Source organism: Podarcis vaucheri (assembly GCF_965113315.1).
Source record: "Podarcis vaucheri genome assembly, chromosome: 12".
In the NCBI taxonomy this organism is placed as follows: domain Eukaryota; kingdom Metazoa; phylum Chordata; class Lepidosauria; order Squamata; family Lacertidae; genus Podarcis; species Podarcis vaucheri.
Genome location: NC_138750.1, coordinates 41,626,242 through 41,645,685, shown reverse-complemented (window position 1 = coordinate 41,645,685; position 19,444 = coordinate 41,626,242). Strand labels below are relative to the sequence as shown.

At 37.2% G+C, this 19,444-nt stretch overlaps 1 protein-coding gene across 6 annotated transcripts in view; it reads right to left on the bottom strand.

Annotated features, from left to right (window-relative positions):
* MLLT10 (MLLT10 histone lysine methyltransferase DOT1L cofactor) overlaps positions 1-19,444 on the bottom strand; it is a 116,653-nt gene that overhangs the window by 16,070 nt on the left and 81,139 nt on the right. For all 6 annotated transcript variants that reach the window (XM_082193616.1, XM_082193615.1, XM_082193618.1 and 3 more), the window contains 3 exons: positions 16,150-16,328; positions 2,731-2,848; positions 1,388-1,460 (listed from right to left, as the gene is read on the bottom strand). In XM_082193616.1, the coding sequence (XP_082049742.1) occupies positions 1,388-1,460; positions 2,731-2,848; positions 16,150-16,328 (370 nt within the window). The remainder of the gene's footprint in view (positions 1-1,387; positions 1,461-2,730; positions 2,849-16,149; positions 16,329-19,444) is intronic.

Sequence of the window (19,444 nt, the reverse complement as noted above, 5' to 3'; positions counted from 1 at the left end):
TGCAAGTCTATGTTAATAATGTTTCACTTTGTTATAATTACATATAATCCATAAATAACAAATATATCTGAAGAAGAGTTGAGTGCTAGGCCATAATCCATAAAGACCTGAAGCAAACCTAAATTCTAGTGAAATCAATGGTACTTAAACAAGGAGAATTTCTGTGTATTCTGTGCTATTATTCCTCTATTTATGAAAGAGTTCTGAAAAGGGACAAGACCCTAATAAAATACCTAAATAAAAAGTTTTCCAATAATCCACATGTTTACCAGACCAAAAAAATCAAAAGGCTTAGTATGCTGCAACATTCATAATAAGAAAATACATTACATTATCTGTTTTATTTAATTTTAACTAACTAACGCACAATGGAACCCTACAAACAGCTCCAACAGAGATAAAGATGTTTAAGGAAATAGATCTATATACGTAAAAGGCTTAATTTGCAATCTGTCACAGTCCATCTTCATAAGACTTTTGAGGATTTGTCCCTAAGACAATACTGGCCTGATTCTTCAGTAGTGAATATATTTTCAGTCAGTCTTTGGGATTTGCAAGCTCTTGAAAATCAGGCCACAGATCACTAACATTCACTTTACAGTTCATTTACTCTTGTACATGACACAGCACTTCTGATTAGATATGGGACATTGACATGCCTCCACTAACAATGTTTTTTATTTATTACCAACTTATTAAATGACTGCTGATACTGCAGCAGCAGCACATAGTGCTATTCTATCATTAAGCAAAAAGTTTAAGAATGCCAACAAATAATTATGAAAAAAAAATTTCCACTGAAGTCAATATACAAGCAGTGCAATACCATCTTTACATGACAATTAGCAGCAAATACTATTTCTTTAAACAAAGACACCAGCATAAAGTGATTAAATTCTGGTGACCAGTGTTTCAGTTCTGGTCATGTCTACATTTTAGATTTCATTGCCTCTGGAAGAACTTTCCCTTTTCCTGAACTACCTATCTTTTTCTTTCTTTAACACATTAAAAAAAACACATTTGAGATATAAAATGTTTACATTTAACATTCCTTTTAAATATATATATATATGGACATTTGGTAGCTGCTTATACACAGGATTTTACATACAAATAATCAACTAGCCATATAGGTGAGCCAAGATTATGTAACAATTGGAGGGATGTGGAATTCCCCAAAGCCATTTTCATACCAGAGGTAAAATATATTATTTTATTAGTTAATCCTGTTAAGTTGATATTGGGAACATTTTTCTTTACCCCTCTAGACACAAATCTGTACAATTCTGTTCAGCCTAAATGAAAGCATGGCTGATAAGAGATAAAAGTTTCCATGCCTTAAAGAATATTTCCTTTGCCTTAACTCAGGAGTGTAAATACTGCTTACCGTGGTGAAAGGCTTCCTCTGGGTGAACCTCCCCTGCCCACAAGGCTCCGGCTATTGTCTCCAAGATCTTGATCTGCAGAGTAAATATTTCAAAGCCAAGAGTGACTCTTTCCGAGATAATATTTTAAGATGCTGCAGATAGGGACATCCTTTCAAAATGTAATCCAGTATCTGGGAGTTGCTAGTAACACTAGAGAAGGTTACCAGTTTAAAACTGCTAACTGCAGTGGGGAAGGCATTGTCCGCACACATTTCTCTGAGCGTAGCAGGCCAAGGATTAGCCTCAGTCCTTTCATTGCTTTCAGTTTTATAGCACAGAAGCATGGCTTGCATTTCCAGTACCCTCCCCTCAGCCACTTTTAATTTCTGCAGCGAAAGTAATGAATCACAGCTGTGGACAGCTAATCTGTATGCTTATCACAGCAAATCCCCAGGCTTTGTATTTTTGTTAACACTTTGCATCCCAGGAAAACCCATAAACCGCCCTGTATATTTACTTCTTATCAGTAACTTTTTTCCCCAGAAGTTCCACTAACAAATGTTAAAGCATACATTATTTTTCTTAAAAAATTAATGCCTATTACTTTAAAAGTGAAGAAAAAGTAAGATGGAGAATATGAGATGTGTTTCAAATGTATCATTAAATACATGGAAGCGTCTTGCTTGGTAGGACTCAAAAGGGTTATTTTTCCCTATGGCCTCTCAATAAAATAACCCTATCTGCCCCCTTCAAGGTTGCCCTCCCCCTATTCTGCGGCAAATGACCTCTGGCCTCTTAGAGGGCAAGACATGACTGATCCATTCTTGGTAAACTGCTAAACTCATTCCCTTCCCCCAAACAGGCATGACTATTACGACATGTCAACAAATCCTTAAGGATGGAATGAAACAAAGAAAATCCAGCAGCTCATTAGATTTTTTTTTCTTTTTAAGCCAATACTATTTAAAAAAAATCATCATTTTTAAAAACACTGCCAAAGTTTGCGTAACAGGATCTCGGTCACACAAACTTGTATATCGTGCAATTTCATGAATTATGCAAATAAAGGTTTAAACTATTCACAACAAACCCCAGCGCTGCTCTCCCCTCATTGCAGAGAACTAAGAGAACTGAACGCATCAATCACAAAAGTCACAGGAGACATTGTTGCATTCCTGCTTGCTCATGGCTCTGCTTAAACATTTACATTTCAGACAGTGGAAGATACACAGCAATGACTTCTGCAGTAAAGCCAGCAAGCTGTTAAACATGCAGCTGAACCAAAAGGAAGAAGGAATTAGCTTAAAAATCTCCTTTTAAAAGATACGGTGCAAAAGAGACATTTTGAAAATCTTTATCTTGCCTGTTTGACTGTTTTCAGACTGAGATGTAAGTGCTCCCATTGTCGAGGTGGGGTTCAGCCTATTGCCATATGTATGAGATGGAGGCAGGCCGAGGGAAGAGCCAGGTAGGGTATTTGCCTATACAAAATTAAAATTAAAATATGTTTATACTTTTGCAGAGAAAAACCTAATAATGCATCACTTTAAAGTGTCACAAACTCAACACAGGCAGTCAAGAATATCACACACGTACAGTCTTCAAATCAAGCTTAGAACCAAAGAAATATATTTGAAAACTAAACAAACATTTCCAACTTTATGATACCATAGAAGAGTGTTTCCCAAACTTAAAACAGCGGGACAGATAATTTGGGGGTAGTTTTAACAATACATATTTTTGAAAGCTAAAAAAACACACAATAAAGTCAAATAAAAGAATTCTGCCGTAAGCCTTTCACATACTCCTGGGGATACATGTATCACACTTTGGAAAACAGCGCTGTAGAGCATTGCAACATCCAAACTAATCCGCCCCAGAAATGGCATGAGCTACCATTTCAAAGTAACTGCTACAAAATGTTGGGTAACACAGAATTGCTCACATTTCCAAAGGACGCAGGCAATACCAGGGCTTGGCTTCATGGTGACCGTGTGGTTTTCCTAATTATTTAATCTTATTAAACCATTTACAGAATAAGGGCAGGTAGACAACAGATGTCTCACAAATGCTTGGGTTCCTTACATCACAAGAAGGCAATGAAGGTCAAAAGATCCAACTTCCAGCTTTATAGTTTAACCGCATAGAGTCATATTTCCTTTGTTATGCTCTATCATTAGTAAAACCTGCACACTATTTGGTTACTTCCTATTTCATTTACACGAGGAAACCAAGTTTTTGTTTTTGTTTTATTTTACAGAAAACACAGCCATTACAAGTACGTTTCTATACAATGTTGGGCTCCGTGAATCACAGCTCTGCCCCAACCCCCTTATAAGGAAGTTCAGTTTTGGCAGCTGGCCAGTTCAACTTACTGAAGAGCTCATCCAAAATTGTATTCATTCATGTTGCTAACCACAATTCTGAAGTTCTCCGCTGGGACTTGTGCCAAACAAGCAAAATGAACCCTTGAAGAGATAAAACTGAGGAGGCTGGCAGAACTTTTGTCTAATCCAGCGTAATAAAAATACCTTCTTCCCTTAACTATGTTACTTTCTACTAACATAACTCATTTAATACTCAGTTTGGAAGCTTGGTGAACTGCTACCAGTTCTTCAGAGAATTGCTTTTAAGAAGAATATATTATAGATTTCAGCCTCATGGTATTGACGCAGAGAAAGTTAAAACACTTAAAATTATAAATAGCTTTAATTTAAACTCAAAAAACATGAAAATTTGTTTTTGAAGAAGAAATTAAATTTTAAGGTGTAACCCAGCCAAAGTTAAGTGTCTGATCACAAGCACACTTACTGGGGAGTAAGCCCCACTGGGAAATTACTTTCTCATAAGCATACTTGAGATTGTACAACACAACCCACTGAATTCAATGGAACAGTTAAACTTGTGTTTAACATTAAGATCAACAGATTTTTAAAAGGCTGAAATTGGACAGCTTGTCCCCCATTTAAAAGAAGGTTGACTTGCTGCACACAACAGAAATACCATAAGCAAAATATTACAAAGTATAAGCTACATCTTTAAAAGAATCTTACTCTGCAATTAGGCTTTGGCCTCCAGCCAACATGTTAAGCTTCTACAAATGTATACATTTATCAACTATTGCAAAAGAAAGTCAATAGCCCTTGCTTATAAACCAAGGGAAAATTGTGCCCCAAAGCCACTCTTCACGTTTTTCTATTTTCATGGGCAAGCAAAGCACTGACAAGAAATCACACACACACACTTGAAAATTTGGTGATTTAATGCATTGGATGATGTTCATTATTAGGGTAGACGTATTGAAATAAATGACTTTAGTCCATTTATTTCAATGGGTCTAATTCAAGCAATGACTCAGCTGGATATTGTCCAATGCTTTATCTGCTACCAAAATAGAATATTTTTTATGGGGAACCATCAGAAAGTAAGTCAAAACCCAAAACGAAGAAAAAAAAATATTTTGCACAAAATACCAAGGGAAAAAAATATTTTGCACAAAATACCAAGGAGAAGATACATATGAAATACTGAATTTTCATTACTAATTTGTGGTGTAACACTGGCTAAATCCAGAGTGCAGGTAATTCCTATCATTCTGTACGAGAATCATAAGGGCTGAATCCTTTGAACATTTTAACATGTTAGAGATAAGCAAAAAGGAATGAGCTACTTAGTCCAATTCATACAATCACTTGCATCACTTGATGGCTCTGTGCTTACAGTTCAATCCTTAAAGTTCAATCAGTGACAGACTTCCTGGCAAGAATACTTAAGACTGCCAACCAGATTATTTGCAGCTGAATGTGTGAAATGGCTCTATTGAAAAGCACCAGGGCAACATAGATCTTTTGGTGTGCTGCTGTAAAATGGTTTAAGGCAGCACTTCCCAGTTTCTTTCCTCTACAGGCCACTTGAAAATTGTTGAGGGTCTTGGTGGACTTAATGATTTTTCTGCCTGTAGTAGCAATTGTGATGCACTTTGCTAGATGCTGTATGATTTTTAATTGTATTTTTATTGCTTCTTTTAATTCTTGTATTGTATTTTAATTTGCATTCCATATAACTGAAATTGTAATACATTAAAGTATAGCGTAAGAAATAAAATAAGCAATAAAAATATATAATTAAAATCAATATGGATATTTAATGCTGGCATGCCATGGACCACCCGAGTGAAGCTCATGGATCACTGGTGATCCAAAGAAAACAGTTTGGGAACTCCTGATTAAAGGTGTTTGGTTTTTACGCTACTTGTTTTTTAATTTTCTTAGATCATTTTTAATACTGCTGTTTTTAATTTAATTATATTATGCAAGCTACCTTGTGAAGATTACGCACTAAATGGCAGTCCAAATTAAGTATGAATGAGAAAGTTCTCACTGTGGTAGCTGTTCAGTGATGGCTCATTCACACACACAAGTTGCCACTCGATGCAGTACTCAGTGAATATTCATGGAGTTGAATTATGGATTAGAAGAGCAATTTTGAATTCATTTGTATAATCATATACATGCAAACAATATTCTTAAGAAAGCTGGAATTACATGAAATAAAAATACTTTGTAGGTTTTGCCCAAGTCCTAATTCATTTACTGTCCTCTTAATTACTCTCCCAAAAGGTCCTAAGGATTAAAATGCAATAAGAAGGCAAGTCCCCGAGAATTTGCAGAATTTATACAAAAAATGCAGGTCTTTGCACTTAACTCATTATTCCTCCTAGCACAATAAAAGTACTATGCCCATTTCCAATACAATAAAACTCACTGGTGAAAAGCAGAGAATAATGAGCGCTTAGTTGTTTCCCCACCCAAATCCAACTTTTTTCCTGCATGTATTTTCCTGTGCTGATTCTAGACATAGCCCTTGGACAACAGATCCACTGGCAAAAATCCACAGAGATAATTTCTGACAAGCCCAGTAAGGTTTTTGACTCTCCACACATGGAACAGCAAGACGCCATGCTATAACACAAACTGCTTTTGAGACCCAGCCCTTTCAGAAGAGGTTTGCTATACTGAACAAGGAACTGCTCAAGAAACACAAGCTCCTTGAACACATAATTAGGAGTGTTGTTCTTTGGATCCTATCCATTGATTTCACAGAGATTTAGCTGCAAGTAGTAGGTTTTTTATCTCATCTTGCCAAACATGCAAAAATTGCTGCTACCTTTCCAACCATGGTAGCTATCCAACCCACCCACTAAAAACAGGACAAAAGAAAATAATATTTTTGAACATTTGAAAAGCGAAACCTATTTTTTTTACTACACACACACACAAATTTAGACCCATTCAAATTCAAAATTTTGAAATATTTTATAGTTCCCAGAGATGTACACATTATATTTCAAATATTATTCCTAAATAGCAATAAAAGCTGTTTTAATCAAATTGGCCATTAATTGGGAAGAATATCATGAACCAAAACACTGTCGGGGGGGGAATTAGAGGTAGGATTACGATTTATATAGCAACTTAATTTGGACAGGAAAGTAAAGTATTCCACTGCTGCATTGTTTAAGGGTGAAGTAAAAGAATCATGTTTCACTTGAAGTTGAAAAACACTGAAGAAGCGTTTCTTTAAAAGGTAGACTCACCCTATCAATACATTTAAGATAATGGATTCAAACATGTACCAATATGCAGTTCTGAAACTGCATTTCACATTACTTCAGCTAACTCAGTTTAATCAGAAACATCAACTCAAGACTGAAATGCACTTTCTATCCATGTGAACTTTAAAGATGTTTCATCACACAGATTCTGGACACTTACAAAATGCCTTTTATTTATAGGTAATGCAATGTACTGAAAACAGAAGCAGATCGTGGAAGGTATACCTTATAAAAATATCATTGTTCCGATTAAAGGTAATACAGAGACATATACCTAGTCTCTGTGTTGCATGAAACAGAAAAGCAAATTGAGTAAGTCAGTGTTTTAAATAAGCCATTATCTATTGAGAATTATTTGCTTAATGACATGAGGCATAATCCAGAGCACCTCATACGCTGTGCCCATGCACAAACAATTTCCATAGGCTCAAGAGAGCCTTATTCCCCCCCCCTCCCCTGACTACATGCATGCACAGGCAGCCAGTCAAGGAGATGGTAGGTCTGTGTTTGCCTTCCATACTCCCATCCTGCCCTTCCTCTCTGGCCAGGGCAGGTTACTCATGCTCAAAAAGCCTATTGTGTTGCACATGCAGGTTAAGAGTAGGGGAAAGATGAATGGGTCTCCACTGTGAACAGACACCCTATGCACATAGGAACTGTACCAACAGGAGAGTGGGCCATGCCCTAAGATTTTATTAGTGGTTATTTCTATAACTAGCAAATAACCACATGATCTGTGCTTAAATTTTAAGAAAATCAATGTTACAATAAAACCTGGCAGAACATTTTTTTCTAACTATGACAGAACCCCTATAGTCTTAAAAATCAAGCACAAGCACCCAGTCACCTCAACTTTTAGGATATTTAGTATTTTCTGATGCAGCCCCCATTCCTGTCTAAGCTCCCCACGACTAAGGTTTTAATACTCAGCGTGTGATGAGAGATGAAACCAAGTGTGAACAACTTTCAGGTCCCATGAGTAGGCTGACTGTTGAAGCTGTCAGGTTCAATTGCATCATTCCGACATTATTCAATGCCCCAAACTTCACTCTAATTGTTAGAGGCTTAACATATTCAAAACCATTGTTTAGGCTAATGCTGAAATGCCCACAGTTGAGTTTCCATAAAGAAGGGGGAGGGATTTAATTGTACTTAAACCATTACTGAACTCTCCTTCATTCATGATAGGACAGCAAGAAAGGCCTGAGCCACCAATTCCAAAGCTGCTTTGTAAAACCAGTTTATATCTAATAAATACCCCTCTTGCAAATTAATTTTTTTGTTAATAATTGTTGGGGGTCACAATTATTTCCATACTTTAAAATTAAATGAAGAACAGCATCACTGTTTGCTTCAAACCGGAAATATTTTCTTTTATTTTTTTAAATTCTTTCTTATCGGAATTTGGAAAAGAGGATACAAAGATTATCAAATATGTTTTTGCCAAAGCTAAAATGGAAATATATTCTCCATATAGATGTACTTTAAAAAACTTAACCACTGTAATTTTAATTGGAGATCCTTCGCCTCTCTAAGAGGACAAGTGCAATTTTTGTTCCCTCTTCTAGTGGAAGTTGTTTCAACAAAAACACTCAAAAATGTCTGATATCCTGTTGGTATTTATGATTTTTTTTTCCACAAGTGCTGTTCATTTTACACAGGGTTTACAAAGGGCAATTTGCAGTTAAATCATAGCTATAGCAGGGATGAACAATCTGTGGTCCTCCAGATGTTGGGACTCCCATCAGCCCCAGGCAGTGTGGTCAATAGGTGGGATGATGCAAGTTGTAGTCCGGCAACACCTGGAGGGCCACATTCTTCTCTGCTTTATACAGACAAATAAATCTTAGTTATTTGACATTATTGAAAATTTAAATATCAAAAAAGAGGGAAAGCTGATGTCCATTTTAAGAACACTCTGTATTTCCCACAGAAAATAACATGTAGCCATATACAGTGGTACCTCGGTTTAAGAACAGTCTGGTTTAAGAACGATTTGGTTTACAAACTCTGCAAAACCGGAAATAGTGTCTTGGTTTGAAAACTTTACCTCAGTCTAAGAACGGAATCTGAATGGTGGAAGGGCACCGGCGGCGGGAGGCCTCATTAGGGAAAGCCTCTGGTTTAAGAACGGACTTCCGGAATGGACTGAGTTCATAAACAGAGGTACCACTGTAGTTACTTATAATAGAAGCCATAAAGTCACTAGATGTAAAGCGCTCTAATCAGTACTATCTAATCATTAGCTACTAAATAGCTTAACTTTTCTTCTAAATTATTTGATACCTTTATTTCAACATTTTTAATATTTACTGTTAAAAGACAAAAGATACCTGCCAGATACTAGCCCTCTGATTATTGAAAACCCAAACAGAACAGGAGAGTGTGTCTAGGATCAAGTGGACATACAACTACATGTTGAATGCGGCTTCAAAGCTTTCTGTCCTCCAGCCAAATGCATATACTGTGAAGACACTGCTATTACAACACCGCTCACTCTCCAGCAAGAACTTTGGCGAAGTCAGATAATCACATTTTTTAAGCAAGCAAGCAAGCAAGATTATAGTCAGGCAATGACATGGCATATTACTAAAAAAAAGCCTAACACAACATAGTCAATTGCCCCATAATGCACACTAGTCAATTTCAAACACTGTTCTGTACAAAAATGCTCAAAATTCACAGTATATTTATATAAGGGCTTTGCACTATCAGTGAACTTTGGCCACTCCCGTGAAAGGTTTTGCACACAATCTTTCCAAAGTTATATCAAAATTTTGACATCTTTTCATCGCAATGTAGGCTCTTACCAAAACACGCACACACAAAAACCATTTTTCACATTCACTGCCATTACTATTGTCTCAGGAAGCTAAACTGAAGTAGTGCTACACTCAGTTCATCGAAGAGGTCAATGTGCCTCAGTTGCCTGGAGACTGATGGTTGCTACAGCAGCACCAGATAAGCCCAACTAAATAAGCTTCATCTCGAAGGCAGAAAGCATTTACTGCTGGACTGAAACATTGAAGCAGTTGTCTCAGCATGCAGCAGTGTGCACAAAATCATGCAACTGTCTGTCAACCTTGCTAAACCGTATTTATACAGGAGGCCTGCATTACTGAAATCAGTTTATTAAAAAGTAAAGATTTTAATTGGGCAAAATACTACCACTATGAGCAACTATGATTCCTTTGTTCTTCTAGTAGAGTCACATGTTGTGTGGAATTTTCCCTCTGGCAGTAAATTCTTCTGTTCCACCCCAAAGTCCCCAGTCATAATGACAACGAAATAGGATTTTGCTTAGTTTTGTCTAGTATTTGATAAAAACTATTCAAATGCCATTTTAAAGAAAAACAGACAACACTGTAATGGAAAACTTTCTACATTCTGAAACTTTTACTCAAATATAAACATCACTAAGTGAAAATATTATTTCTGAAGGAAGTCAAAAATAGGATGTTTCTGTTTTAGGATCCTTACATTAAGGGGGGGGGAGAGAAAGTGAATTAGATATGGCTGCTTTTATGCCTGACAGCCAGAGGGGGTCACTGCAGAATGATACAAATAACACTTTTCAGAAGCACACAGGAACTCAGGACAAAGTTCAGGGCCTGACATAAGATTCTCCTATACACTTGTGCATGAAGCTGCTGCACACAGCCATAAACCATTAACAACTTAAATAAGCTAGATGACACTGCTGCTCTATCACTCCTTTCAGGAAAAATATTGCAGGCATGCTTTACTTGTCTCCCAGATATGTTTTACTTGTCTTCAACAATACTGTTAAAAGTTTTGAGAACATAATAGGCAATGCAAGTCTTCTGAATGCTTTCAACCAAGCCAATGAGAAGCCTACTCGGGAGCACACTCCTGTACCTGTCTACTCAGGAGTACAGTACATTGAACTCATTTAGTTTAATGGGGATTATTGACAGGTAAGTAGGTAAAGGAATGCCACCTTGCAGACACATTTTATTTTACTAGGTTATGGAAATAAGCCCAAAGGGGAGCACACATTTGTTACATGTAAGTCTATGACTTAATAACTACACATGTTGTCTTCTCCTTCTAACTATCTGACTATTTCAGCGTAAGGTACTGAATGCTATGTTGCTCTTTATGTACTATTTATTTACACAATGAATATTATTTAAGTAATTCAGAAGCTGGCCAGAAAAGCAGTAAAAATGGTAACTGGCAAAGTTATAAGGGAAGAAATTATAGCAAAACAATGAATTTGTTGCATCTTTATTACAAAATATCAAGAAATATCAAACCCAATTCATTTTTCTTGAGTAATATATCACAGTAGTCATCCAAGCCTCAATTGCATTCAAGTAGTTGTAAGTAAGTTTTCAACTATTCAGAAAACCAACATATTTAGAGTCAGCTTATGTACTATGTAGTTAGATGATTTCCAGAATCACTTAATATGAACAAATTGACCAATCATCTGGCTTGAAATGGTAAGAAAGATTTTTATAAACAGAAGTAAGGATGTGGAAAAGCAGCCATGCTGAAAGAACATCAACATACCTTTAACCAGAACATGTTACTTAAAAGTTTAGGTTTTGGCAGACAGAGGTATGTATGCTATATATTCTGTTTCTGACCAAGTTCTTTGCCAGACACATAAAACTTAGCAGCTATGGAATAACTTAGATTCTGTTATTTAAAAAATTTATATCAGGAACTGTTAAAATGACAGGAAAACCAAAAAGTGAGTAAACTGAGAGTTGTCAGATGGAGATAAACTGTGTGGCTCCACAAGGGTCTGTACTGAGGGTCGGTATTCTTCAGGTCAGCCTTCCCCAGCCTGGGGCCATCTTCCATGTTTTGGCCTAGACCTTATCAGGCCTAGTCAGCAGGGCTGCTGTGGTTCAAAACATTTGTGGGGCACCACATTAGGGAAGTCTGCTTTAAAGTATCTACAAATGAGGAGGACTTTTTGGTTGGAATGACTAGGAAAAGCGAAGACATGGGTGAACAGATCTCAGCTTTCCATTCAAGCGCTTGAATTCTTTCTGACCAGCCTCCAAGAATTTTGCACAACTGTGGTGGGTTCCTTCAAGTCACCTGCATCTATTCAAAGCTAGCTAGGGCAGGGCAGGAACTTTCTTTTTTCAGCCTTCTGGAGCAATGTGGATTAGATTGGCAAGAAAACTGCTACCAATTCTCTGTACTTATTGAATCATGTGGTTTGTTGTGGGGTGGTGGTTGTTTTTAAAGCAGTAGTACAACATGTGATATGCTATACATTCAGATTTGATAGATGGCTACAGATAATATACCCTTTCAGGTTTTCACTTCATCCCAAGATACCATCCCATAGCATACCATGTTTGGAGAAAGGTGTTACGGGTATTTGGTCCTTTCAACCATTCAGTAAAACCATACCACTTGCCCACAAATTTGTCTTCACAGTCTGGCCATCTGAAAACTTCCATTTCTCTGCTAGTGCATTATACCAGACAAAGTTAAACTATTCTTGTGTCACACATACACCCTTATTTTTGCAACACCTTGCTGTTAACTTTTTGCAGCTACCAATAAAAAAGTAGCTGCAAAACAAGATTTAGAGTTCTCTAAATTGGTGGTTCTCAAAAGGTGTGGCGCACCACACTCATGTGGCAGGAGAGAATGGCAAGTGTGGCGGGAAGATTCAAGGACAATCAAAGAAGCATTTAAACATTTCATTCGTGCTGATGAGATGAGAGTTTGTCTCAAATTAAAGCTAATATGAATGAGATTAGCCAACGAAAGCAAGTTCGCACCTCTTCTCAAGTTAAGGTAGTAGGATTGTTTATAGTTCTTATGTAGCTGCATTGTTTTACACCTTCTGGGTGTCCCGTGATCATATTATAAAGTAGCTGTGTTCTATGTAATAAATCAAGTCCTGCTAAGAGTAGTTTCTTTCTGTTTTCATGTATTTCTTACCAATTAAAATTTTTGGTGTTGTGCAATCAAATTTTTATTCTGAAAATAAATGTTTGAGAACCATTGCTTTAAATGGTTTCATTGTGCTAATCAAAAATAGTCAGAATTTTTAAATAAAAATAATGTATCCCAACCATTTTTTACATTTTACATTTTTTACCTTAACAAATAGTTACTGAATGTATGGACACCCCATCAGATATCATAGTAATAGATCAGGAAGGACAGGTGGGACCCCCATAAAAGTAATTATGACTGGCAATATCCACATTTGTGATTGTGTGATAAAGTGATACAGCAATAACCAGTAAAGTACAGCACAAATGCCAAACTGAAGCAATAAGTATAAGCACAATCCCAAATAATATAGGGCTTAGTGTTATATAACCTATTTGTTAAACAAGCCTACAAACTGTTTAGCATTTACTCTCTACTGCATCTCCTTTTATATGGAATAAGGAGATTAAAAATGTATGAATACCTTTCCAAAAATTATGCCTGTTTGTTAGCACATAAATAACAAAAAAGTTTTTCATTATATATATGGCTGCCAGAAAGAACAACCCTATGAAACCATGACACACATGCTTGTAAAGGCAGAAATCATATCATTTGAAGCATCTATACACTGCAACAGCTATAAGAAAAAACTCAATTGCAGAGAAGGATAAAAATGAAACTTCAAACTGAATGAGGAAAAGAAAAAACTTTTTACTTACACATAACTGTTTAAAGAATCATGCAGATCTCTGTACTAACAGCAACTGCAGCAATTACCAGAGTAGCTATTTTAGTAGAAGGGTTTTTGTACCTGTATTTATTTCACCTGTGGGGTCTGGAAGAAGTGTTTTGTTAAAGGGAACTCTCTTTTAATTAACCTCTTTGGTGCTGAATTTAAAACTTTTTATATTCCCTCACAATGGATAGTGGCTGTTTTTTAAATGCCCCAAGCTTTTTAAAAGACTGCCTTTTTATGTTTTAGGCACAAAAAGCACTGCCAAGACAGCAATTATGACAGAACATAGTAAGCATTTCATCCAATCCAGTACCAAAAGGGTAAAGTACTAAAGGGTAAACAGGTGAAGCTCCATCCCCTTTTCTCATGTTGTCTTTCACCTAGCAGAAATACCAGAATGTTGCCCATTTTCTTATTCTTCTGGCAAAATTTACAATGAGATGATAAGCAGGCTTTGGTGCTACTAGCGGAGGTTCTCCTTTCAGCTGGAGATAGCAAGAGAAACTTTGTTATGAAATTTCCGCCTTCACAAGGAATTATGTTATTATTTAGAGGTTAAACTCCAAAATGAATCATAAATAATCAAGGCTAGCTCTTTCTCCTAAAAAGTATGTTCTAAACACAACTGAACAAGACATTTTGGCACCCGAGGCAGATCCCAATGAGGAAGAAGGGTTCAAGGAAGAACTACACCAGGAACCAGGAGGAAGTAAGAAAGATCAGGTTCCATGATTTGAAGTGAGCTTCCAATTCTGAAACCAGTAAGTGAAGGAGAAAGAAGACCAACTTTGGTGTTCAGTCTCTTCATGTGCTAATCAATATACAGTGGGACCGTGCTGTGAAGCCCTGCCCCCAATATTGCACCTCCATACTTGTGGAGTCCTCCTGAGTGGTTTAGAACTCTTGCTTCAGCCAATCACCCTCAACCTCATGTATTGAGCTGACATGCTCAAGGGGCAGAGATTGGAAACATGCCCCCATTTCTCAAATATTCATTCCCACACAAGGAGCCTTAACACCAGAAAAGGGCTCAAATCGGAGAGGGGAAGAAGCTTGTGTGTAAGCCTAGGGGGTGAAAAACCACAACCAAACAATGCAAATTGCACTGATAACTTGTTGCTTTCACATTAAATGGAGTTGTTGTTTTTTGTGTCACTTGTGATATTGATCTATTTTTTAATTTGTTCTGGTATTTATATTACCCCCTCCCAATATGATTATTCTTAGTCAAAGCAGAGTACTTTTCTTTTATGCCCTCAATTTACAGTCCTAAAGACATTTTAGTAGAAGGGTTTTTGTACCTGTATTTATTTCACCTGTGGGGCCTGGAAGAAGTGTTTTGTTAAAGGGAACTCTCTTTAATTAACCCCTTTGGTGCTGAATTTAAAACTTTTTATATTCCCTCACAATGGATGGTTGCTGTTTTTTAAATGCCTGAAGCTTTTTAAAAGACTGCCTTTTTATGTTTTAGGCACAGCATACATCTTCATCATTGTGTATGCTGACTTTGGGTGCAATATCTAAACTCTGGCAGAGAAGCAGCAACCCACATTGACAACCCTGCTGGCCAGGGCAGAAGGTGTGGGAGATCGGGCCTAAATTGAGTCTGATGCTGTCACATGATGGCAGTGGGGCTGGCTTAGGCATATCCAGCAGATCCCAGGCTAGTCCAGCTGCTCCCCAGGTACATTCTGGGCCTTTCCACTGGCTGCTGCTAGTGGGGATCCCACCACCACCATTTCTGCCCACCTGGCAAACAAAACAAGCAGTTCCAGTCTGGCAAAGTGATGCTAACTTTACCATGCAGGCAAAGGCCAGCATGACTAGATCAGATGCAGTCTTTATCTTTTGGAATGCAATCATAGAATTGTAGAGTTGGAAGGGACCCTGTGGATCATCTAGTCCAACTCCCTGCAATGCTGGAATACACAGCTGTCCCATATGGGGATCAAACCTGCTACCTTGGTGTTATCAGCACCATGCTCTAACCAACTGAGCCATCTTTTGTGTTAGATGGAGGAACACTTCTGCCCAATCCAAACCACTACCACCCCCAGCCAGGAATAAAGGGGGTTTGGATTGCAGCCTTAGTTATAACCCAATTATAATGTCTACTTTCAACAGAGATCTTATAAGGCACTTATTGAAAGGATTAGCTTTGGAAGGCAAACACTGGCACAACGGTGGGGGACGGGGGACGGAATGGAAATCTGTCGTAATGCTAATATTGAAACCACAGTGTGCAGACGCTCTGAATACTATTTGCAGAAGTTTTATGAAACAACTGAAGAGAAACTAACAGAAGTCACAAATATGAGAAGGTTAGGTATTAAAGTATTTTTATCCTGCCTTTCTACATAAAATATCCAAGGAATGTAAGACTTAACATATTATATTGTTCAAATATTTGTATTTAGTTAACCGAAATACAAATAGCCAATATGGCTCATTTGTCGCGGCAGAATCTCTCACCAATAAAAAACACAACCTACCTGAGTTGTAGCAACAGTTGTAGTTACAGAAGGTGTAGAAGACGGAGACAAAGTTCCCACTTGCTGTACGTGACCAGAAGACTGCTGAGGTAAATGTGAACTGGAAACAGGAGTGCTAGATCCTGAGCCAGACACTGTGTTTGGAAAGGATACTGCTACATCATTGCTGCTATAAATGCCTGAAAGAAAGCACACGTACAAACGTCTTTCTGGATTCATGAACCAAATTAGCACTACATTAGTTGGATCTAAAGAAGGCCCTTTATTGCATTTTATATAAAAACAAGGAGTTCATTAAAAGGCATATGAAACAACAACAAACCTATTGTGAAGTGGCTCAAACAAATTTACACCTGTTTGCAGGTAGGGTAGGGGTTTTTTTGTTTGTTTGGCTTGAGGATTATAACTATAACCTGGAAAATATTTTAAGGACAATTATTTAAACAATCATAAATTGCTACATTGAGTAATAATTATTACCCACATAGGTTAGCCTTAACTCTTCCTATAACGGGTTGTTCAGAAACTTAAAAGTCTAGGTTTTAGATTCTAAAATGTAATTGGTCAAGCTGCTTGGACAGCAAGGAAAGGAGGAGGAGTTTGGATTTGATATCCCGCTTTATCACTACCCTAAGGAGTCTCAAAGCGGCTAACACTCTCCTTTCCCTTCCTCCCCCACAACAAACACTCTGTAGGTGAGTGGGGCTGAGAGACTTCAAAGAGGTGTGACTAGCCCAAGGTCACCCAGCAGCTGCGTATGGAGGAGCGGGGAATCAAACCCGGTTCACCAGATTACAAATCTACCGCACTTAACCACTACACCACACTGGAGAATGTTCCATTGCACAATGACAAATATTTGCAGTGTTGAGCTGTTGTTCTTAGCACTACATTCAATAGAACCCAATATCATTGTGGAAGTCTGGTACAAAAACTTAGGTAGAAAACAAGGATGACACCTTCCTAGATCAGATTACCTACCACATTCTCAAAGAGGGGAGAGATGGCAGCAATGGAAGATTCCAACTCTCTAGATATCTGTTGGAAGGCGAACATTGCTTTGATTTAAAGGTCTAACAAATTCCTGACCTGTCTTGTTGAAAATTTTATCTTCCACAAAGTGAAAGAAGAAACATGGGGACCTGCTACCCTACACCTGATATTCATCAACCATAAGAACTGGTTGGGCTGCTGAGGTGAAACAGCAGAGAATGTAAGTGACCACAACATCTTGGGATTCATGATACTGAGGAAAGAGAAAGCTTAACCTAGTCAGATGTGCACCCAAGACTTTAGGAAACCTGATTTCAACAAGTTTTTCTCTTACTGATGTGATTCCCTGGATGACACTGGGTTTGATAACCTTACATGTGGAAGTGATCTAGTGATTTTAGTATACCACATGCTACATATACGTCAGCAGTATGATGTGATAGCACAAATAGCAAATGGAATTCTAGGTTGCATCTAGAGAAGTATGGTGTCCAGGTTGCAAAAAAGGTACTACTTTATTGTGCTTTGCTTATACTTCTCCTGTGTCCAGTTCTCGATACTGCAGTTTAAAAGAACACTGACAAACTGGAATGTGTTCAAAGAAGGATGAGAAAGATGGAGAGGGGCTGGAGATTTTATGAGGCAAGGTTGAAGGATGGGCATATTTAACCTGAAGATAAGACTATTAAGCAGCGTCATGCAAATGAAACAATGATTTTGTTTTCTGTTGCTTGAGACAGTGGGATCTTAAGCAATGGATTCAGATTTTAGGGGAAAGAATTTAGACAAACATTTGGAAGAATTATTGTTTCAATCAACAAAAATACAGGTATTAAACAGTAGAACAGGATGCCTGAAAAATTGTGGCTTCTCCTTTGTTAGAAGGTTTTTAAGCAGAAAGCTGATGGCAACCTATCAGGGATGCTATAGTAGTGGGTTTCCTGTATCAGCAGGGTGACAGTAGATGAAATGAATTGTTGGGGTCCCTTTCTACCCTAGAATTCTAAATTGCCACTTCTTCCCTACTAGCTATAAATACATAATCAAAAGGCCAGAACCAATATTCAGAACATTTCAGGGACACACTAACTAGCGCCTAATTAAAATAGTTGACTTTTAGCTCTCTGAATGCCATTGGGGTGCAACCTTGGATTGCATAATGAACTAAGGAATAAAGTTTAAGACTAAATATATTTCCATGTATTTTTTTAAAATAATAGCTGGTCAAAAGTGTAAGGCAGCTTGAGGTATACCTCCGTATTGCACAGCTATGAATGGAATCTAGGAAAGCCAGTCACAAAAATAATTAAAGAGAAAAAAGTGTTAGTAGTAGAATAACACTATTTTCATTTTGCTACACACAAAAACTGTAATAAAAGGAACCTGAGGAACTATTGACCTATCAGCCTCCTGCAGGCATCTACAAAGTTTTCACTGAGGTACTGAACAATTGACTCACTATAACCTTGGATTTCATCCAATCAATAGAACATACAGACCTTCAATCAGAATTTTGCACAAAAGACTACCTTTTGTGATAAATGAACCTGTGGAGAACATTCTAATATAACTTACCATCCTCTACAGTATTCATAAACTACAAGACAGCTTTTGAGTTTGGAGAAAAAGAACTCCATGTTAAAATTGTTTTAATACACACACAAAAGAATATATGTATAGATGTGGGTTTCAATGAAGAAGAATACATCTCTCTGCTGCTATTGCTCTGATCACTTACCTGTAAAAAGGGTTTTCTAACAGCTATTATATTGATTTTTTTTAAAGGCTTCCTGAGTGCATTCAATCATATTGCTTATTTTATGAATGAAATGATAGTATTAGAAAACATATCTGAGAAATGTTATATAAGTCATGGATTGTTTTCCATACAATAACTTTCCATTCAGCAATATGCATATTTTATTGATATCCATAAACCTTCAAAGAAGGTTTTGCCTTTATTATTATGTTGCACCAGGTTTTACTTCCTATCATTCTATATTTGATAAGTTTATTAAAAGCTATTTTATCTGTAGGCATACATTGTGTATTTTAAATCATGGCAGGCTGAGGGCATATTGACTTCAGTGACTTTGTGACACCAGCAACTGCCACAACAAATTTGTCCACCCCTTCATATCTATTTGCATGATTAAAATTCTCAGTATTAAATGTAGCTACTGTATATTCCTTACTTAACATTGTTAAATCAAAACACGATTAAAGTAAAACATTACTCTCATAGCATTTGTTAAGAGTCTTAGACCAGGACCCAGAAACCCAGGGTTAAAATCCTCACTTG